Source organism: Thunnus albacares, chromosome 18 (genome assembly GCF_914725855.1).
Source record: "Thunnus albacares chromosome 18, fThuAlb1.1, whole genome shotgun sequence".
Lineage (NCBI taxonomy): Eukaryota > Metazoa > Chordata > Actinopteri > Scombriformes > Scombridae > Thunnus > Thunnus albacares.
Window position 1 is genome coordinate 5657981 of NC_058123.1, and position 23882 is coordinate 5681862.

Genomic DNA, 23882 nt, shown 5'->3' on the forward strand with positions numbered 1-23882 from the left:
TGACAGAGATGTGAATAACTTACCAATCAAACTGAGAGTATGAATGTGACTCACAATCAGTCTATTCACACCACACAGGAGTAAAAGCTAGATATGATCCAAAATAAGGGGCGTCCCCTTTAAATAAATATCTAAAAGCAAAGTGTTTCGAGATGAGTTTTTGTTCCTATTTTTTATGAAAAAAAAAAAAAGAAATTACACATGAAGATCAGTTTAATAGTCATATGGAGAGCTACTCGGCCTGTGAAAACAGCTGCATGATGTCCGTAGCCAAGGCTGAGAGAATGATGATGTCATAGTGATGTCATCAGTGTTATCTTGTGTTAGACTTGACGACTGAACATTTATAACAAAAAGGCTTTGTTACAATCTGGGGGAAAACAGAGGCTTTAATATCTGGGCATTTACCAGACAGGGACAATATAAAGAAAAGATTATATTGAGTTGCATTATGGGAAATGTAGGATCCAGGGTTGTGGGAGCTCTGACTGTTCTTCATTTAATCTGTCTTCTTGTGAACTTGAAGCTCATTGGTTTAGAGCTGCAACAATCAGTCAATTAATTGATTAGTCCTTCATGAGATAATTAATTAATCGGCAACTGAATGATCGTTTCAGTCGTTTTATTTAGGAAAAATGCCAAAGTGTTGCTGTTTGCTGTTTCTTGAACATGACGATGATGATGTTTTGAAGCTTTTTCGAGACACAAAACAGATGATCTTTGGATTTTGGACTCTTGATCAGACAAAACAAGACATTTGAAGACGTCATTAAGAAATTATAACAACATTTTTCACCATTTTTTCTGACATTTTATAGACAAAATGATGAATCCATTAATCTAGAAAATAACTGTCAGATTCGTTAGTAATGAAAATAATCCTCAATTGCAGCCATATGTTGGTTCCCATTGAAACAAATACATGATTTCATTTTTTAGAAATTACTCAGTAGTTTCCCAAAACAGCTACTCACTGAGTTTATAGCAAAATTTATTCAAACAGGAGTAAATAGTGTGTTTGTTGGGGACTATTGACACACTAAAGCAAAATGCAAAACGTCCAGTGAAGAGATGAAAACATCAGATCTGTGTGGAGCGATGATGAGACTGTAACGTTGCTCAAATTAATACATGAAATAAACAATATATGTCATATTCCCATCATGTTTTCTATGTTATTTTACACCGTTTGAGGTTTTAAAGTCGCTCGTTTTTGCACCGACTGGAGAATTAGCAACATCAGCTTTTTATCTCAATGGACGGCAGTGGATGGAAACGCACATTCATTCCTATTTTCTCAAAATTCTGTTGAAATTTAAGCTATATTTGGATGGAAACTGACCTAATGTGACGATGCAGCCAACCACCTTCCACGTTTGACAGGATGTGTGGGGTATTGAGTTGTTTTTGATCTGTGTCAGAAAAGAGGAGCTACTGTTAAAGGCTGCTGCTGCTACAGTCTCAGGTTCCTGTGCCTAGACTCCATCTGGCCTCTCCATCTGCACACTCTCCTGTTTCCCTCCCAGCAGGCCAACTATTCATTATTCACTGTGTCAAGTTTGTCTCTCTGACACCCTTAAACACTGTGAGCTCCGCCGCAAAAATGTCTGGAGCAGCGTATTTGCACACCTGACACACATCGTCCCTCACACCGTCTCACACTTTCAATATTTCACACACATATTCAAGTTTCATCTGACATTTTTCTGTGTAATAGTAGAAGTTCACAGTTTTTCAAGTCTGTCTTAAAACTTAAAAGTAGTCGGGTTTCAATATGAGCACAGAAACAGGTTTTGCTCGCTGTAATCATTCCTCCTGTTCATACTGACCGTTAAAAATATCTCAAAATTCGCTTACAATGTAAGTGATGGGGGACAAAATCCACAGTCCTCATTTTGAGAAGTTGATGTGAAGCTTATATGAGGCTTCAGCAGTCTGAGTTAGTCATATTAAGTGAAATATCTGACACATTTACAGTCTTTTTAGCATCAAATTCCCTCTTTGTGTTTCCTCAATGTTTCCCTGAAGCTTCATATTAGCGTCAGATAAACTTTTAAATACATTTTTGCACAGAAGGAGGACTGTGGATCTTGTCCCCCATCACTTCCATTGTAAGTGCACTATGTGTAATGATCAGTATGAACAGGAGGAATGATTACAGCAAGAAAAACATGTTTCAATGTTCCTTTGGGCTCCTGACTGACTTGAAAAAGTGTGAATCTATCCTTTAATCTTTACTCTTACGGCGCTTTTAGACCTGCGCTTTTTAGTCCAGTTGAATCGGACTCTTCAGTTTTCCTCCTTGGTGCGATTCATTTCTGGACACGATATTCGTATTCGGGTGAGGAAGTGGTCTCAGTCCGGTCCCACACTAACTAACGGCTCCAAATTTGCAACATGCAACCTGCGACTTGCAACATGCGATCATTTCACATTCATTTTAACACAATTAACCAAACAAAATAAAACACCAGACTTTCTTCCCATTGATGGGCATCCAAGAGGAATGTAGTCAATCAATTGTGAAATGGGACAGTAGTGCTATGTGCTAACTGCTTTCATGAAACGGATCCCAGGTGTACATTGCATGCTGGGATGTGGATGAGCGAAATCATCGGTTGCTTGCAGCTCGCCGGAGAAGTCCGACCTGGACTAGCACGACCAAGAACGTTCAATTTGGCCAGAAGAGCTTCTTCAGGACGTTTCTTCCTGTGTTTATGTTCTTTTTCCCGCCCCAGACACATCTGACCAATGAGAGGAGCAGATTAGCAACTCATCCACTGGTTCAAACCAGAGCTAACACACCACGACTGCAACTAACGATTATTTTCATTATCGATTAATCTGCTGAATATTTTTTCGATTATTCGATTAGTCGTTTCGTCTATAAAATGTCAAAAAAAACAGTGAAAATGCCTGTTTCCTACAGCCCAAAGTGACTCTTCAAATGTCTTGATTTGTCCGACCAACAGTTCAAAACTAAGCATGAATGATATTGGATTTTTTGCTGATGCTTTCAAATCATTTTGGCTGATTGTTGATGCAGATACTGATACATGAACATATTTTTTTTCCACCTGGCTGAGGAGACTGTTACACATGCAACCATACATTGTACTAAGTACAATGAAGAAAGACAATATATGAAGCAAGAACTTCAGAAGACTGGAGTTCCAGACCTGCAAACCCTTTGAGAACCACTTTCATTACCTAGATGTGTCAGGTGAACTGAATTGAACCTGAATTGTCATGTGAATGAATTGTTATTGTACACAATTTGCAAACATATGCGTGACATCATTTGCATACATGAAGCAGTCAACCACGCAAAATATGAGGGTAGCATTCATATGAAAATTCTTGATACCAATAAAAGATTGTTTACAAAATTGTATGCAGATGCCAAAACTGTTAGTTAAATTCACCTGCCTAAACGCAGCTTTCCGACGAACACAAATTCACTTAGACTACACACTAACCTGCCACTACTGCTGCATTTATATAGTTTCTACTGTTTACCACCTCCACATAAATCAAACTCTAAGCCAATTTGATGTGAAATAAATATTTTAGAGCTGGTTAATACAGCTGTTCTCATTATAGATAGGCTATTACGTAATGCTATGATGACCTAATAACAATACAGGCTGAATATGAACATGGCTGCTGAAACTGTAGAAGTAATCACATCCCTTCTCACATATTGTACTAAATTTACAATGAGAGGGTGTTTCCTGAAGACTGTGTCCAGAGACACACACACACCTCTTGGTAACTTCCTAGGTAACATTACAGTACAGAATACAGTACTATGAAAAGTCACATTTAGCAACCTGCGACACATGGACAGTATAACTTAACATTACTCTGCCAATTTAAACGCCTGGTGAACAGTCAAGCTAGCTTGCAAATTACATTACGCTGTGTTAATGTTAAATATTTTCCCAAGGTTGGCAGTTCTGCATTAACTTAAGTTAACTCAATTCATGATTTCAACAGTCTGTTTATCTTGGCAAAGGAGTTAAAAGAACCTAATGCACTGGTTGCCATTATAAACCAAAAAGAAGACGTTTTTTCTGTCAGCCGAGGTGTTTCCTATCTGTGCAGCCAAACACAGCAGCTCCTCCATGGACTGTTTCACCCTGATGGTCCCAGTGAAGATCAAACTGGGGGTCGGTGCTCCGGTTGGATCCACACAGACAGCCAGGGCTAGCTAGGGGGCTAGCGGAGGCTAGCTGGCTGTGCTTCCCTCCGGCAATGCTGCAGCTATTGTTCCACTACCTAGCCCCAACTCTCCGTGTGGATCCAACCTGAGCACCGATTCCCAGTTTGTTATTCTGGTTAAAGTGGGAAGAAGCATCGGGTCTGTCTGGCAGCTGAGTGAAGTGGAGCCTGCAGAGGAACCACCGGGACCATCAGGGTGAAACAGTCAGCCAGGTGATGGAGGAGAAGGCGACGAATCGGCCTGTCATATCGGCAGAAATGTTCATTTTGGGCCGATGCTGATATTTCACTTTAAAGCCTTTATCGGCCGATACCGATAAGGTGCCAATATTATCGTGCATCCCTATTCAAAACCCAAAGATATTCAGTTTATCATCACAGAAGACAAAGAAAACCATAAAATCCTCAATATTTGAGAAGCTGAAACCAGCAAATATTTTACATTAAAAAAATGACTAAACCGATTATTCGATTATCAGAATATCAGAATAATTTTCTGTTGATAGACTAATTGATTAATCGACTTATTGTTGCAGCTCTCTAGGTTTGAAAACGTTCTTAGTTTCCACAAATATCTGGCTGTCTGTGCTCACAAAACTATGTACAAGAGGTAGAAGTCACTCACCATGGAAGTAACTCTTAACCTTCAGGTATCCCACACTGAGCCGGAGCACTGACAGTTTGTCCAGGCGACCTCTGACCTCCTCGGCGAAGGGCAGCAGGCTGGTCAGACGTTCCAGCTCTACATTCAGACGATCCCGGTGGCGTTTGGACGGATTGGTCTTCACAGGAGGAGGCTTTACGCTAGGAAAAGACACACAAGACAAGGGGATATGTTCGGAGATGCTGCTTGCTAAAACATGTTTGCTGAGCTTGACAATCTGTAACACAAGAAGAATTTACATGTGGAATTGAGTTTTTGGTAGAAGGTAGATCTGAAAGTCTTAGACCTGTGTGTCAACAATACGTCAGTTGAAAATTCCAGTTTTGAATTTCTAAGAGACAATGTGGGTTGCTGCCCAAATAAACTCTGAACCACATCAAAAGGAGCTCCGACTTCCTGTTTTTAAGAGCCAGCAGCAGAGGCTGAAAGAGAGGTTCATACTTTTATTATTACAAGACTGGAAAACACCGAGAGAAAAATGTTATGTGATACATTAGTCAGCATATTTCACTCTCTTAGTCTGGGACATATGTTTGGAGTGAATACCAGTAATATTTGACTTACTAAGAACTCTATTTAAATGAAGCCCACAGAGTTCAGTAAGCAGAACAGTATAAGCAGAACAGTTAGAGTTGGTCTGTTTCAATGAGACCTGCATGAGCTAATGCTAATTACAAAAAATTACAGTGACCTAGAGTGCTAACCGACACAGCTCTGTGGCAAGAAATTCAAGCGTAAAATAGAAAATGTAGCTTAATTATTTTATTTTCTTCTCTTGAATTTACATAATTTACCTGTCCTGCTTGTATCAAGTCACTCAAAATCTGTAAGTAACAAAAATAAGATTCTACAGCCATGCTAGCTGCTCTTTGAGCTAAATGCTAACGTCAACATGCTAACATGCTCACAGTGACAATGCTAATAGAGCTGCAATGACTAGTTGGGTAATCGATTAGTTGATTGACAGAAACTAAACTATTTTGATAACCAAATAATCATTTAAATCATTTTTTAAGCATAAATGCCAAATATTAGCTGGTTTCAGCTTCTCAGATGTGATGATTTCATGGTTTTCTTTGTCTTCTGTTATAATAAATTGAATATCTTTTGGTTTTGGACTGTTGGTCGGACAAAATAAGATATTTTAAGATGTCAACTTGGGCAGTGGGAAATTAAGAAGGCCACTTTTCATTATATTTCAACATTTTATAGACAAAACAACTAATTGAAAAAATATTTGGCAAATTAATTCATAACGAAAATGACTGTTACTTGCAGCGCTAAATGCTGATATGCTGATGCTAAGCAGGTTTAACGTAATGTTTACCATGTTCACCACATTTCAGTTTAGCGTGTTAGCGTGCTAATATTTGCTAATTAATAATTAAACTCAAAGTACAGCTGATGCTGATGGGAATGTCAGTAGTTTTGAAGATGTTTGGTCATAAACCAAAGTAACATTTTGACCTGATGATGCTGCTGGATGAAAAGTCAGGGGCTCATCAAAGAGAGGGGGACATGAACATGTGTACAAAAACTCATTGTAATCCATCTAATAGTTGTTGAGATATTTCACAAAAAAATCATAATGTCCACCTCATGGTGGCCCTAAAGGAAAAGTCAGGGGATCACTGAAGTCAGTAGGATTCATCCTCGGGGGACCATGAGTGTCTGGACTAGAGCTGCAGATTAGCTGGAAATTAACCAGCAACTATTTTGATAGTCAATTAACCGTTTTGAGCAATTTTCTAAGAAAAAAAAAGTCCAAATTTGCTGCTTCCAACTTCTCAAACGTGAACATTTTCTGGTTTCTTTGACAGTAAACTGAATATCTTTGGGTTGTGAACAAAACAAGACATTTGAGGACGTCATCTTGGGCTTTGGGAAACTGTGACCAACATATTCCATCATTTTCTGAAACTTTATACCATATCTGATCAGATTGATTATCAATAGACTGCGGTTGGTTGAGGTCAAGTGTCTCTTTATTTCAAACAGAACACGGAGAGTCCGCAGAGTCTCCGTGGAGAATTCTAAAGAAGGAAAGAAATTCACTGGTATATATATATATATAACCCTAACCCTATTGATAGCCTTGGGAGGCACCTTCAGTTGTTTACAGATTTCCACTAGACGTAGACAAAGCTTTACAGAGCTCTCCCTTCCACATGATATCCATGTGACTTTGTCCTGCTGTTACTCGTGGGACCCTGCCGTCTAACATATAACCATACATGGTACACAATGCAAGGTGCAGATTTTTCTATCATTATCAAGAAAAGCATTGACAGATTAATCAATAATGACAACAGCAGTTAGTAACAGCCTTGGTCTGGACAAAATTTCAACCCAATCCATCTCATAGTTGTTGAGATATTTCTGCCTGGACCAATGGCTACATTCATATTACCGCCTTAATGCTCAATTCTGCTTTTTTCTACTCAGATCCGATCTTTATGTGTTGATGGTTCACATTCATGTTTGTAAGTGACACGTATTCTGATGTGGACACCGTTGAGATCCTAAACTGCCACGCATGTGCAGATTTAGCTGAAATGTGAGCGTCATTGAGTACAAGAATAACAACAATAACGTCAGATCATGAATGACACGGATGACATGGCTGCGCTCGCATTCATGTTCAGGATTATTGTTTTGTTGTGGAGGTCGGTAGACAATACAGACACTGAATGATGACGACAGGTGATATGCGATAAGTGTGACGTTAAAAAACCCCCACATGTACTCCGATCTGACCGTTCTGACAGCGAGACTGGATATGAATCAGATCTAAAAACCACATATACCAAGTGGCCCAGATCTGATATGAAAAAATCTGATTTGGTTTGTTCACACTTCTGTGAAAAAAAATCTGATCTGAGTCACTTGAAAGCAAAAATATTGGATTTGGGCCACTTCAGTGTGTAATGTGATCGTAGCCAAAGCGGTTTACTGACCATCCTTGGAGCCAGAACAGCAGCGGAACCGCCAATTTACCCCAAACACAGTATTACATCATGATGTGTCTGCTGATCTTCCACTTGGCCTGTGTCATTACTACGAATTACCACAACGTAATTCCTCTCCGACATGTTTCGACATGCAGCTGCCCTGTGTGCCCTACCTCCTCCACCAAACACAGAGATCTAAGAAACGAGATGGAGGGAACAAAACAGACTGGAATGAAGAGAGGGGTGAGGAAGAGGAAAACACGGCGAGACGGACTGACAATCAGAAAAGTAAAATGTTAGAATTCAGAAGTAGGAGGAAGGTGGTGGAGCAACTAGCTGAGAAATGTATCATCTGGAATTAAACTTCTGTTAGCTGCTGTTGAATGATAGAAACACAATTTGATCACAATACTTGACCGAAACATGCTGTAGATTCATTTTCAAGGCTGCAACTGACCATTATTTTCATTATCGATTCATATTTATACACTTTTTGATTAGTCGATTCATTGTTTGGGTTAAAGAATGTCAAAAAATAATGAAAAATGCGAATCAAACAGTCTAAAACCCAAATAATATACAATTTTCTATCACATACGTCAAAGAAAAGCAGCAAATGTTGCATTTTTGCTACAAAAACTGACTTAAAATGATTCATCGATTATCAAAATAGTTGCAAATTAATTTTCTATTGATTGACTGATTTAATTCCGCTCTATTAACTGTTAAAACTTAAAAGTAGTTTCTGATTGTGACAAATATTCTGCAGCTAAAGCTAAAATGCAAAAATTGGCAAACAATAACAGCAAATGCTGAAGGGAGTCAATCAATAAAGTACAATGCTGTATTGATTTATGATGAAATTATGATGTAAACAGTTACATCAGTGAATTATAGTATGTATTAATAGTCAAAATATTTTTTTAAAAACTCAAAATATATTACAGTATATAATATTTATGGAATATTTACAGAACTGTGTTTAAAGATCATGAGGAAAATATTAAAATTATTTGACAGGATGAAGAGAGACTTGCCCACCATACACACACCTGACATGTAATACCTGCATTTACATTTCCTTCTTTTACTAAGTCCATTAACATTATAAGGTAACATTTACATGTACATTTCATGCTGTTAACTGATGCTGTCATCCATCACTGCCTTCAGTGAATGAGCAGGTAGGAGTTTACTGTCATGACATATGACTCACACCGCTGTTGAAGGTACACTGGAGAGTTTTATGCATCCTTAAAGGGAAAAGTCAAAGCTGTGAATATGATGATTTCTTAAAACTAGGTCACCTTTGTCGTAGAAATGTGCAAAAAAATGTGAGAAAAATGAGAAAAAGGTTGTAGATTCCCCATATCGCCAACAACGACAAGTCTCGTCCAATCAGCTACTGATGGACGGGAACGCAGGGGGGGGGGGGCGAGTCCGTTTCCCAGCAGAGACAAAGTATTATCGCTCTTTACTGAGGATCGTTTTCATTTACAGAACGCTTCTGGATATGTCGTACAGGTGTGCAAGGATCATAAAACAAACGGCGTGCTGGAGTCATTTATAGGAATCAGTGCAAACTTTGTGAGAGTTGCACACAAGCCAGAATATTCACGGGCAGTCAAAAAAACCTCTGAGACTAATATCTTCATTTCAGTTTGGTTTGGGAAACAGTCGTGAACGAAGGGGTGAAAAACTGCAAGCAAACACGCTTTCTTTACCTATTTTTGGACGACGAAGAGCAGGACCGGATTGTGCTTGAGCTGAACGTAGCTGCATAAGTTCACTGTTCTCTGTATTCAGAGTTAACGTCCGATATAATATTCTACCAGAAAACAAAGTCATGTTTACCAAAGTGCCGAAAAAATTTGTTGCAGCACAGGGTTTTCTGTCTGACGATCCTCACAGATCGATGCTGCAAAGCCTCTCTTTCGTCTGCCGCCGTTACAGCTTCTGTTGTGTCTGATTCCGCAGCGCCATGTTCGGCCTCGTGAGTCGTGATAGTAGCACCACATCTGTGCTCTGACGTCATACTGTAACGCTAGTAGTTTGTGTTAAATTCAGCTTTTCTGTCCACCTGAAATCACTCAGCAGCTGAAGTTTGTGTGTCAGGCTGCGGCTGTGACGTCACTTCCTCCTCCACACTCTGTTGCGTCTGATTCCTCATTCAGCCTCATATCACGAAACTAGCTTTCTTCCAAATATACTGATATTTGAGTGTTTAGTAGTATGGTATTTTAGTGTCTGTTCTTCCTTGTCGCTAGCGTAACACGGTAGACGGAGTGTTTTTGGAACCATCTTTGAAGGCACTGCCACAGAAAATCAGAGGCGGAGACTATAAATAGTCTGTAGTTCTTCTTTTCCTTCCCTAAACTACGTCACTGTACGCGTCAAACGGTGCCGGAAGAACAACAGATATTGCAGCTGCGCCCCTGAGACACAGAGAACATTAACAACTGTTGCTGTTCACACTATATCCCTCGTTTAGAGAGAAAGCTGAAAATAGGCGGAGTGATCCTTTAATATCTGACAAACATATTGAATTCATTTACTCCATCAAACATTTGCAAAGCTTTTTTTTTGTGTATGTGTGTCTTGAACCTGGATTGTTTAACTTTCAACAGACCGCTACATACAGTACACAGATTTCACTCATAAAACTAATGGAGAAGCTTGCTGGAAACTTGTTTGTTATGACTCTGCTGTTAAGCTTTTGGCTGATGATCGCTGTGGTAAACAAAAAATTTTTGACTTGGATCCAGAGCCAGAACCGCCAGGCCGGCTGAGTCAGGTTACACGAGCAGCTAATGTGTCTTGGGTGGTAATTTGGCACATGTCTCCTTCTTACACTGTCAAACAGTCACGGCATATAAGACGGGAAGGAAAAGCTTGAATGCAAATTTCGTTTTTTAACTTCTTTCCAAGTTCAGAAGCCAAAGTGCGAAAAGGCTTGTTATGGTGGCGTCTTTGTTTTCGAAGAAGTTGGTGAGACTTGTCTTGAGGTATCTGCCGAGTCAAGTTGTTGCAATAACACCAGGATTGCCAGGGACTATAGATCTATAACTTTAATAATAATCCTAGTAATTACAAACGGTTCCCCGCACTGTGAGCCTCTAGCTCTGATTAAATTCCTAATAATTACAGCAGGAATCCTGCCGCCGTTTACACAATTCCGACTTCTTTTGCAAAAAAAAAAACAAAAAACAAAACTGTGAATGAGCTGTTTATCCGCAATCACACTGTGAAATCTGCAGCAATTTGTTTAAAATGCAGAATGGATGGATTCATCTCTATAACCCTAATTTCAATTTTATGGAATGCTGTACGAACAACCGTTTTATTTTTAATCATATGTGAAGATGGTAAACACTGTGCAGCAGAAGTAATCTTATTAGAAACATAAAAACAAACCTATATGTGCTTTTCCAGACGTGTAGCTGTCTTAAAATGAAATAGATTACATAATATGGCTTCACTATTTTACATATTTGGATTACTGCTGAAGCAAGTTCATTAATCAATTTAGTCAACTGACAGAAAAATACTCTGCAACTATTTTGATAATCCGTCAATTTCAGCTACTTTCCAAGAAAACGCCAAACATGCTGGTTTCAGCTTCTTAAATGAGAGGAGTTGATGTTTTGTTTGGGTCGCACATGACAGTAAACTAAACTAGTGTCTTGATTTTGGACTCTTTGGTGGATGAAATATGCAACACATCCTCTTGGGCTATTATTCACTATGTTCTGACATTTTATAGAAAAAAAAAGATACTCCAGAGATTAATCAATAATAATAATCATGCAATTACCTACAAAATGAAGTAACAGATAAAAACATCCATAGATAAAGATAGGCTAAGTCAAGCGGTGGAAGAAGTATTTAGATCCTTTACTTAAGTAAAAGTACCAATACAGCAACGTATAAGTACTCCATTACATTTCCTGCATGAAAAATGCAGTAAAAGTACATAAGTTTTATGAGCTTGATGTAGTTAAAGTATTGCAGTAAAAGTAGTGGTTTGGTCCCTCTGACTGATATATTATTATATATGACATCATTAGATTATTAATAGTGAAGCATCAGTGTTAGAGCAGCATGTTACTGTTGTAGCTGCTGGAGGTGGAGCTAGTTTACACTACTTTATATACAGTTAGCTAGTTTAGTCCAGTGGTTCCCAACCTAGGGGTCAGGCCCCTCCAAAGGGACACCAGATAAATCTGAGGGGTCGTGAGATGATTAATGGGGGAGGAAAGAAGAAAAAACAAAGTTCTGATACACAAATCTGTTTTCAGTTTTTGGACTTTTTCTCTCATCATTTTTACTGAAATAATGGATCATTTGAACGTTTATTGAAATGAAAGCATGTGAGAAGTTTAGAGGGAAAAATCACTATTTGGTGGAGCTGTTAACAACTCATAGACATGTGAAATGTGACCCCGACTACACACTGCTTTTTGTAAGACGTCAGAAGCCAAAAAAGGTTGGAAACCACAATGTGTTGTATTTTAAAAGCTTGTTATATTATCCATTATGTCAAATCTTCATCTGAAAAGTAACTAAAACTGTAAAATAAATGTAGTGGAGTAGAAAGTACAATATTTCCCTCTGAAATGTAGTGGAGTGGAAGTATAAAGTAGCATCACATGGAAATACTCAAGTAAAGCACAAGTACCACAAAACTGTACTTGAGTAAATGTACTTAGTTACTGCTTTGCCCCCATGTAGCCATCATAATGAGCTCCGCAGCCACCATCACCTGCCCGACTCACCTTATCTACTGCTGACGTCATTACGTGCGTGACAGCATTTGCTGAAGGCGAAATATACCTGCCCCTCTATCCGGAAATCACATATCATACTATCGCAGAGAGTCCTGTCTTTGTAGAAACACGAGGTGGATGTAATAGAGAGGTGCTTCTCAACAATAATAATAATAATAATAACAATAACACCGTAATGATTACGTTGATGATGAGTGATTGATCCATTGACAGCGAGCAGCATTCAAGCCTGTTCGGCGATTTAAGTACAGTATATTTCATAGCCTGCGGTGATACATCTCGCAGTAAAAAATAAATAAATAAAGTTTTTAAAAGCATTTCAACTTACTGTTTTTGAGCGGGCTTCTTCCTCCTCTTGGTTGCGTAAACTCCACCATTCCCCAGCATGCTTGCAGACAACTTTCTCTCCACTTTCACTTAAAAAAAACAACAACAACAACAACCCTCCACAAAAAGTTGAAACTAGAATTAAAAGTTTGTTTTGTGAATGTGCAGACACACCCTGGCTGCTCTTCTTCTTCTTCTTCTCCTGCCAGGGAACCGCGACACTTCCAGGTTTAACTTTCATCCAGCTCACTTCGGCTCAAGCGACAAATAATCCAAATATCTCGAGTGCAGCAGCATTTTGCGGCGAGCCTGTCGCTGAAAGACTCATTTAAAAACTCGCAAACTTTCCAAGGGATGTGCAGCATACATCACAGCCAGCCCTCCGTCTGTGTTCCCTCTCTCAGCCAATCAGATCCTCTGTAACCTCACGGCGTGTTTGTCTCGCGGTTTGTGATTGGTGCAAACTTTAGCTTTTGTTTATCTTCCTCGACTGTAAAATACACATGCTGTAAATGTACCAGTGTGTTTTCTGCTGTTTCCTGCTGTTGTCGGGGAGGTTATAAACGTCTCAACATGTTGTTTTCTTTCCTGTTAAGCTGTAAATTTCTTACCTTCAGGTGTATTTTCCATCGTTTTCCTGCCTCATGAAAAACATTGTGTGACCTGCAGCGCCATCCAGCGGCTGTGACAGTTATAGCAGGTTTCAGTCAGTAGTGAAAGAAGTACTGAAGTAAAATTAACAGTACTATACTGCATAAATACTCCATTATAAGTAAAAAAAATCCTGCTACTTAAGTACAAATATTCACGCAGTGGTGGAATGCAACTAAGTACATTTACTCAAGTACTGTACTTAAGTGCAATTTTAAGGTACAGGTTTACTTGAGGCAAGGCAATTTTATTTATACAGCACCTTTCAGACACAAAGTTGCAGTAAACGATAATGTTTTAAGCACTCATTTAAATGAACTGACAGATTTAGCAGACTTTAGGTCATCAGGAAGCTTGTTCCACAGGTGGGAAACATAAAAACTAAAAGCTGCTTCACCCCTCTTGGTTCTGACTCTGGGAACACTGAGTAAACCTGTCCCAGGTGACCTAAGGGGTCTGAGCACTTCGTAACGTACAAATCATGAATGTGTTTGGGTCTGAGATCACTTAGAGCTCTATAAACTAGTAATAGGATTTTAAACTCTATCCTTTGACACACAGGAAGGCGGGGCAGAGATTAAAGGACAGGTGTAATGTAAAGTGTGGTGTAAAACAAATTTCATGGATATTTAGAGTAATTTACAGGTATTTAACGGTTATCTTTTAGGACATTCTAACATCCGTGGACAATCCTGCACCTTACTACCTTAATATTAACCTGACTTGTACTAATATACAGTCTACTATACCATAGCATATTAACATCATTGAACAGCATATACTCAGCAAATAGTGCATTATAGTTAAGGTTATATACTTATTATTTTTTACAGTATATAATTTATCCTTTAATTTGTTTCTTTTACCTTATTGATGTCAAGTGGCTGCTGTAACACTTTAATTTCTCTTTGAGATTAATAAAATACTCCATCTATCTATCTATCTATCTATCTATCTATCTATCTATCTATCTATCTATCTATCTATCTATCTATCTATCCATTTTACAGAAAATGTGCAATTTGGTACAAATTATAAGAAAAATGAAGGAACAAAGTCAAATTGGTTGAGTTGTAGTTGTAGTTTTTTCAAACAATTTCCTAAAAGTAGTTGCTGTTCATTTTTACGTTTCTTTGAAAGCGTTGTTATTTGGAAGTATATGGAAAATGCGCTCATTAGAGTTTTAAAGAAAGAATCTAATATGCCAATGCTAACAAATTAAGTATTTTTTGTCAGTTAAAAAATTGTTAAATTGTAAAATTGAGTCCAATTTATTAAGAATTTTTACAAATTAACAACTAGAAACTCAAATATAATGAGTGGGTACTTAACCCACTAAACCACCTTTTTTATCACAGAATATTTGTTATAACTTGTTACTAAAATTCATTATTTTATAAACGTGACAATGTGTGAGCTATTCCACGATATTCATAACATTTCACATTTATTGCATAATTACTGTTTAACAATAGTTACAGTTTCTCTTATAAAAAAGGACATAACATTAAAGAGAAATAAAAATTCATTCATCAATGAAGACCACTGCCTTTACAGTTTATTACAGACAATAGAGAAAAGACATGTATGTCGTCAGTTACACAGTTATATACACATAATCTAAATGTAGAGTCTGTCAAATTAGACAATTCTTGATCATTTTATGACTGATTATTTAAACCTCACAAAACTCAATACACCAGATTCTTTGGTTTCTCCCAGGGAAACTCGTCTCTGCCAAAGTGACCGTAGCAGGCAGTTGCTTGGTAAATTGGTCGCTTCAAATCCAGCTCTCTGTAAAAAAAAAAACCCCAAAAAGAAACACAGTCAATATTATATTTACAGATACAGACAGAAATACAAAGTCTCATGTAATCTTCTTATACGTAGCTACACATACTTCACAATGACTCCAGGCCTCAGGTCGAAGTTCTTTTGTACGATTTGCAGCAGCTCGTCTTCGTCTCTGTTCGATGTGCCGTAGTGAAACACTGAGATGGACAGCGGATGGCTCACACCGATAGCGTAGGAGAGCTACAGGGCATAACAGACAAGATATACATGCTCTCATTCGTTATAGATAGGTTTCTGAGCGATGTCATCATGAGAAGTGTACACACAGAGCTGAAAATAAGCAAGAGTGACTGAGAGCTTAAGGGAAGATCAACAAGAGGGTTGTTTTTGTGCTATAAACTGCATGAATAACAAAAGTAATGGGTGGAAAATGTTCAATATCCTGAAAAGGAATCAGCGAGTGCATTATTTGCTAATTGCATCTAGCAGTCTGGTCAGAACCCTGGATTTTAACGAGGTGGTGAATAGTTTTTCCACAGATGCTGGTGATGAAGAAAAGTCTGTTTTAAGGTAGAACAGCTCACTGGGGCTACAAGTAGCAATTATTTTTATTATCGATTAATCTGACAATTATTTTCTTGATTAATTGTTCAATCATTTTGTCTGTTATGTCTTCAAATGTTTTGTTTTATCAGACCAACAGTCCAAAACCCCAAATATTCCATTTACTATCATGTATGACAAAGAAAAGCAAGAAATCTTTATATCTGAGAAGCTGAAACAGGAGAATTTCTGACATTTTTGCTTAAAAAAGTGACTAAAGCAATTCGATTATTGATATTTTGCAGATCGACCAATCGATTAATTGTTGCAGCTCTACAGTTCACACTGTTACTGTGTATTTATGGCAGTTTAATAAATAATGCAAATGTTTGTCAGACTCTGAGATCAATGCTTTGGTGATGAGTTTGACAAGAGTTTTATTGTGTGACTTGGTGGCAGACTGGGGCTGTGGAGGGAAACTGCATCATGTTGTTACACTTGTAATTTTCTGAGGAAAAAAAAAATCAAGCTTGTTTTGCAATGTCAACAAAGAGTAAAACTAGCGATAAGATAGTAACCCTGAGGAGTGAGGTTCCTTTTACAGCAGACACAACTGCTCATGCACGGAAACGCAGCTCTGTGTACAGAGCTTCACTTGTCACGGGTTCACCATCTTAGTGACTATTTTTCATGTTGTTCACCTGCCTGATCTCTAACTCTCCTGTCATTGCAGATCCTGCCACACCCATCTGCCCTGTAATCACCTCATTCCCCTCACCTGAGTTTCCCTACCCATCTCCTCACCTGGATCCCATTAGGCTCATCAGTCACTCCTTATATATACTGGTCCACATTCACATGCTCCTTGCCATATTGTGTGATAGTGTGTTTGCCTAGCTTTCCAGCATTTCTTTATCTACCTGTTCGCTCACCTGTTACCTGAGATCCTGCCTGTTTCCCGGTCTTGAGGTTTGCCTAGTCCCTTGGAGTTGTCTGCCTAGTTTGTGACCCCTGCTTGTTTTTTTGGAATGATTAAAGAATATTGGACTCTGCTCCTGTCTCTGAGGTCGTGCTTTTGGGTTCCGAGGTTCTGAGTCGTTACATCACTAGTTTGTTGTGCTACATATCACAACCTCTTGACTTTGTACTACATTGTAAATTTGTCAAAGAACTTCAGTACACATTACGGCGTAATGTAGCGCAATAAGATAGCGAAGCTCTGTAAACGGAACCGCAGTTCATACTAGGAACCTCACTCCTGTTTTTACTCTTTGAAGCCGTTTCTGAATGAGCTACAGCAACCATCGTCTTCAGGGATGAAGCAACATGTCGCCCAGACTAGCGGTGTGGCTAACTGATGTGTTTTTAATAGTTTTTGGTCCAACAATGGAGATCTACAGCACAGAGGAATAAGATATATCATGCTTTGGATACATACATAATACAAGTAGAGGTGCAAGTTTTAAATTCTAAACTTCCTCACCTGAACGAGGGCTCTCCTGCACAGTCCGGCTTTGACCAAAGACTTGGCCACCCAGCGTGCCGCGTAAGTCCCGGAGCGATCCATTTTGGAGCAGTCCTTTCCAGAGAAAGCCCCTCCTCCGTGCGCGCCCCATCCTCCATACGTATCCACTATGATTTTACGCCCCGTGAGTCCCGCATCACCCTGGTGACACAACAACATCAGAGACAGCTCACACATGTTCACATACAAGAGACAACGTGGTTTAGTCCTTTCTAACCTGTGGGCCTCCGATGAGGAACTTCCTACTTGGCAGTAGATGGTAGACGGTCTTGTCATCCAAGTATTTGGCAGGAATGACGACCTTCACCACCTTCTCCATCAGATTATGTCTGATCTCCTCCAGACTGATGTTCGGACTATGCTGTACTGAGATGACCACAGTATGAACACGCAGTGGCTCCATGGCTCCCATGTTGTTTTGATACTCCACTGTGACCTGCAGAAAACAAGGGAACCTTGTTAAAAGTGAACTCTTGGCTCCACAATATTAAAGCTAACAGCAGAGTGGAGGTACAGTATGTTTTTAAAATCCCCCCAACTTTATTCTGAAGTGGCTCACCTGAGATTTGGAGTCTGGTTGTATCCAAGGACACTCTCCTGTGCGTGACAGCTCCTTAATCTTATAGTTGAGTTTATGAGCCAAAAGGATAGTCAAGGGCATACACTCCTCGGTTTCATCTGTGGCATAGCCAAACATCAGACCCTGAAGACACAAGCAGTCAGATAAATGACAGGAAGTAAATAAAATTGTTAAAAAAAGATGAGTAAACATAAAAACAGTGCCTGTAAAAGACGTTTGCACTATTGTTTTTAGCCACGCTAGCAGTGAGTTGTTCCATCACTTTGTCCCAACAACTGTATGATGGATTGCCATGAAACTGTGTACAGACATTCGTGGCTCCCAGAGGATGAATCCTACCGACTTTGTGATCCCCTGATTTTTTCCTCTAGTGGCACCACAAGGTTGACATTTGTGGTTTTCAGTGAAATCTCTGAACGACTACTGAATCAAGTGCCATGAAATTTGACACAGTCATTTATGTCCCCGTTAAGGTGTTTTCAGACAGTGAGCGGTTGCCGGTGACGCCTCCATTGTTTTCAATATAAACACGACAGAAGCTGTGTCGTCGGCTGAGAGGAAGGGCAGCTGGCGTTCTCTTGAACGCGCACAGGTTTTTGTTGCTGCTGTTGGAGTTTATGATGGTTCAACTCTTTCAACCCGCTGTTGTGACTCGCTGTGTGACCATGGCACCAACGGAAACTACAGCGAAGGAATATCTCATTTGGGAAACGGTACAGGAACTGTTTTACTGGTAACTGAGTTTCCTGAGTGATACACCTCTTCACCAGCAGAGAACAGACAGATTAATGAAAAGGAAAGAAACGGCATCAGAAAAACATCCGCTTCAAAGTTTGATTATCCAGTTTGAGACAATAAACATTTATGATACTAGTTAAGTCACACCCTGCTGTATTTAGCAGCGCGATGAGATTGTACTAGATGGACAGCTGCGGCTGGTAGGATTGGACGTAGCCGGGTGCCACGGCGGCACCTTTAGGATTAATGGTAATAACTTTGGTGAACCTCTCACTTTTCATCTAGCGCCATCATCAGGTCAAAATTTTAATTTGTTCAATACTTTCATTTATGTCAAAATACCTGTGAAACTGCTGGCGAGGCTTTATACATATTGTTGCCTAAGGAAATGTACGTGGTGAATACATTTATAATCATATGTATATATAATCTAGGAACCCATTGGCTATCTGTCTGATGAAGAATCAGCCTCTGGGGGCAACGGCTAATATTTCAGGGTTTCCAGTGGAGCCAGCAGATATCCAGATAACGGATATCCAGGCCAAAACTTCCTCTTCCATGCACTAGTCATTGTTTATAGTCCGATTAGCAACTTGAGACGGTGTAGACGACGTTTCGGCTAATCTCTATAAACAGATATATGCATATGAATGCAGATACTATTAAAAAAAATTGAATAAAAAGCTAAATCGTCATCAGATGAAAGCCGATGGGTTCTGAGATTGCATTTTGGCCAATGCATTCCGTCTCTTTTGCTCTTCACATAGACTGTTTACCTGCATGCAACCAAAGCCTGCTCAAATGTGATTGGTCAATACTACTCGGACTACAAACGGATACCAGAACGCTTCCGGTACCAAAATCTTATCCCGTTGCCTACAGATTCTGCATTCCTATATATATGTCTGTTTACAGAGATTAATGCATTTATGACGTGTATGCATGTGCATGTGTGTGCTACGTGAGTGTGATTTTAATATGGACTCTCGTGAGAAAAGCCTTGAGCTAAAAAAGATCCAAATAAACAAAGTAAACAATTAAAACTAGTACCGAACCTGGTCTCCTGCACCGACATCCTCCTGCTCCCTGCCTTCAAACGCACAGTCTGATATCTCCACACACTGCGGCTCCAGCGCCAGAAGCACACTGCAGGTCTTATAGTCGAAACCTACAGATCACAGTTGGGACAAAACCAGCAACAGCCTTTGAATAATTGACTTAATTTCCTGAGACAATTCTGCACAAACTTAAGTTATGAAATGAGACTACTGAATTCAACCATGCTGTACCTTTTGAAGAGTGATCATAGCCAATCTTCTGAACTGTATTTCGGACCACTGACTGGAGATCAACTTTGGCCTTAGATGTCACTTCTCCAACTAATAAAATCATGCCCGTCTTCGCCACACATTCTGTTACAAGATATTATGTTTTATTAGCCAAGAATATGCCTCCAGCGCTGTATACTGTTTGTATAACATGTAGAATAAACTGTTTTACTGTTTCTCGTGTTAATTTAATTTGAATATTCCCTTATTGTCCAACACATGTCATGTGTTAATGTCATGCTTTCTGTTAAGATGTCAGATGTTAAACATGTAAAAATGCTCCCTGCAAGTCAAATTCCAGGGCTTTAGGCTGCTCTGACACTTTATTTGCTAAGTTAATTCTACTTCCTCCTCGTGATGACCTTATATTGTTTGCACATGCCCACAAGCAGCCGTCCGTTCTGCAGTCTTTGTTGCTAAGGTTGTTCTACGGGTCGTTCGTGTTGTCCAGCCACATATTTCAGATTGGATTTGCGTACTCGAACATGTACGGATGTTGACGTAGCCTCTGAAGCCGGTGGAAGTCTGCTGAAGCTGGCCAATCAGAACAGAGTAGGCTCATCGGGACGGGGGCCTTAAAGAGACAGGAGCTAAAACGGCCTGTTTCAGACAGAGGCTGAACCGAGGGGCTGCATAAAGTGCCACTATAAGATGAATAAGGAGTTTTTAACTGTAAACCATGCAAAGATATTCAAGTAGAGCCCCAGAATATAAATATAGACCTGGAAATGTGCATGATACGTCCTCTTTAAAATCAATGTCTTTGTCTTTGCTGAGCCACTAGATAAGTGATATCTGTTAAGTTTACGTGCACTCCTGTGAAGCCTCAAAATTTTTTAGTTGTTCCAATAGTTGCTTCAATCTGTTATTTGACAGAGTTTTTGTCAAAAAAGAACAAGAACAAAAACAAGCTTAAAGACATTTTTCATGTCTTTACATATAAAAATACTCTGCACTCTTATACTCTTGAAATAATAACTTGTGATGCTGTAGTCTGATATGGGTTTTCCATAAAAAAGTTCAATCAATTACCTAATTAAAATTCCTTCTCCCTTGTTGAAAAATCCAGAATCTATGAATAGGTTGATATTTTTCATTGTTTTCCAAGTTTAACTCCTGGACAACTGCTAAAGTTCATTCTCAGTGTTTGTGTACTAGAGGCTTCAAGCTTCCTCATCACACTTGTGTAAGTTGCAGACTGGACCACGACTGGCTCCAAACTAGTTCTGATTTCACAAATCCTGCTCGTAGGTACATGTATAAAACTGAGATTTAAGGTGAAAACAGATAAACTTTTCTCCTTCAGTTAGGCAAGTTTATTTATATAGTACATTTCAATTCAACATGCTTTACATAAAACATAAAAGGCATCAAGACAGAATGTAAAAGCAACACAAGGCAATATAAAAAGACATTTAAATACAATTAAAGAGTGTTAAATTGGAAAAAAAGCTAAAATAGAATAAGACAGATAAAACAGGAGAGTAAAAGTAACAGTGCAGTGTAAGATATTAATCAAAAGCCTCAAATTTGATTTTAAAAAAGGCACAGTGAACAAACACATTTTGAGTAGAGTGGGACTTTTTGTCTAATAAAAACTTTAACCTTAAATAGAGTAATATGATAATATCAATATAATAAAACACTTACCACAGGCCACTTTAGAGTCCGGGTCTTGTGTCAAGTATGCATCAAGTACAGCATCACTGATTTGATCACACATTTTATCTGTGAACACAAAGTCAAAGTCATTCTGCCATTTTGCACCACAGATATAAAAAAAAAAGTAGAAAACAGAGACAGGGAACTCTATAGATAACCAAAAATATAACATTTTTGAGGTCAGAGATTATTAACAATGCAGGCATGGCTATTGCACCAATGAGGGCACTGAGGTCATGTATTTTTTCAGGGAGTTTGGGGAGTTTATACGTATTGCAGGATAAAAATTTGTGCACACAAGATAATAAAAAGTCACTTCCCGGTTTGAAAAGTGATGTAAAACTATACAATAATCAAAATAAAAAAGTATAATCTTTCAGGATTTTGGGGATCTGTAGTTTTATAAAGCTTGGAGAAAACAGTTAAAATCATCAGCTGCAGCTTAAGTAAATGAAACAGTCCCTCCAGAAAAAAATAATAATTAACAAAATCTCTGCAATACTTGTGAGAGCTTGCAATTTTGCTAAATTACTGCAACTTTTCCGCTTGTGATTTGCACGTATCCAACAAGGATTCAGGTGCCCATTCAGGAGGAAGACGGATAAATCTCACCTGACAACAAAAATTTCTGCCATAAATCGCATTATTTTCCTTTGCTTGCAGTTTTTCCACATTCCTTTAATTTTACCGTAAAAAGAGCACATAAAACATTGCAAATTGTATCGCAATTTTTGAGAAAAGCTGCTGCAAAATCAAAAAATTTAGGCCACAATAATCACAAATAAACTCCATGAAATCCTGGAGGAGCTGATTAATAACGATAAAAAAACAGGGTGGGGGTGTTACACCATATTTGGTGACCCATCAGATCTGTGACCTGTAGTGACGGAATACTCAGATACTTAAATAAAAGTATCAATACTACAATGTAAAAATACTCCATAACAAGAAAAAATCTGCATTTAAAATCCTACTTTAAGTACTAAAGTAAATTAATGTTTTCTGCAAAATTAGTACTTTTACTTTAGTAGTTTAAGTAAATTTAGCTGGTATTGCATCTATACTCTTACTTAAGTAGGATTTTAAATGCAGGATTTTTACTTGTAATCGTGTAGCATGGTATTGATACTTTTACTCAAGTAAAGGATCTTAGTGCTTCGTCCAACACAGGCCACAGAATCTGATGAGTCACCAAATACAGTGTAACAGGGGTTGGAGAGGCAGGGGACTAGGACACAAGACCTCAGTTTTCCAATGCTACAGCCATGAACTTACACTCATCAGCCACTTTATTAGGAACACATGTGCAATCTAATGCGATTCAATACAACAGCTCTGCCATAAATTCTACTTTTACAAAGCTTATACATTTTCAGTGTTTGTTGACATTGTCAGAAAGGTGATAAATCTACTGTCCAATCCATTGACATACATGAGAGGGGCAAAATATTAGCAACACCAGTCAATATAACGCACTCCGGTACACTACCACCACCCGCTATGACCTCAATAATAGACCTAAAGCAGAATTATCACCTTTCTGAGAATGTCAACAAAAACTGAAAATGTATGAGCTTCGTAAAAGTAGAATTTATGGCAGACCTGTTGTAATGCAATATATTGACCAGGTGATCCTAATAAGGTGAGTCTATGTATTGATTTACAGGATTGCACATGCCCAGACATGTTCCTGCAATGTACACAGTAAACTCATACAGGACAGTTAACACAGTACCAGCGTGTCCTTCTCCAACAGATTCAGATGTAAACAGGAAAGTCTTCCCGCTGCACAGGTTCATCTTCAGCTCTTCGTTCGATGCAGAAAAGTTTAATTTAAACGGATTAAAGTCATAGAAACGCTAAAAGTGGCGGTGCTGCGTCGTTACTAGCCAGTGAGTGAAGCCTCTGATGTTAGCCGTCAGTGATTTTATGAAGCAAACTCTGGACCTCACAAACATCTGGGCGGTGGAGCCAGTCGGGTTTGGAAATAGCAGATAACTGATGCAACCACCAGGCAATATAAAGTGTAATGTTTACTTTTCATTGGGCTTTCTGTAAATGTGTGAAAGAGAAGCAGGAAGGTGAGCAGCCTGGACAGTCTCAGGTGG

At 38.8% G+C, this 23882-nt stretch overlaps 2 protein-coding genes across 2 annotated transcripts in view; both read right to left on the minus strand.

Annotated features, from left to right (window-relative positions):
* Window positions 1–13357, minus strand: part of LOC122968444 (aryl hydrocarbon receptor-like) — a 34261-nt gene extending 20904 nt beyond the window's left edge. The window contains exons 1-2 of the mRNA XM_044333674.1: window positions 12955–13357; window positions 4850–5028 (exon numbers count right to left, since the gene is read on the minus strand). Coding sequence (XP_044189609.1) covers window positions 4850–5028; window positions 12955–13013 — 238 coding nt within the window. The 5' untranslated portion in view covers window positions 13014–13357. The remainder of the gene's footprint in view (window positions 1–4849; window positions 5029–12954) is intronic.
* A 1677-nt stretch (window positions 13358–15034) lies between these two features.
* On the minus strand, window positions 15035–23882 carry mat2al (methionine adenosyltransferase II, alpha-like). The gene is made up of 9 exons (XM_044333905.1): window positions 23510–23882; window positions 21763–21840; window positions 20074–20196; window positions 19840–19952; window positions 18026–18169; window positions 17684–17902; window positions 17425–17607; window positions 15505–15638; window positions 15035–15398 (listed from the first exon to the last, which is right to left on the minus strand). The coding sequence occupies exons 1-9, from the start codon at window positions 23571–23573 to the stop codon at window positions 15296–15298; spliced, it is 1161 nt and encodes a 386-aa protein (XP_044189840.1). The 5' UTR covers window positions 23574–23882; the 3' UTR covers window positions 15035–15295.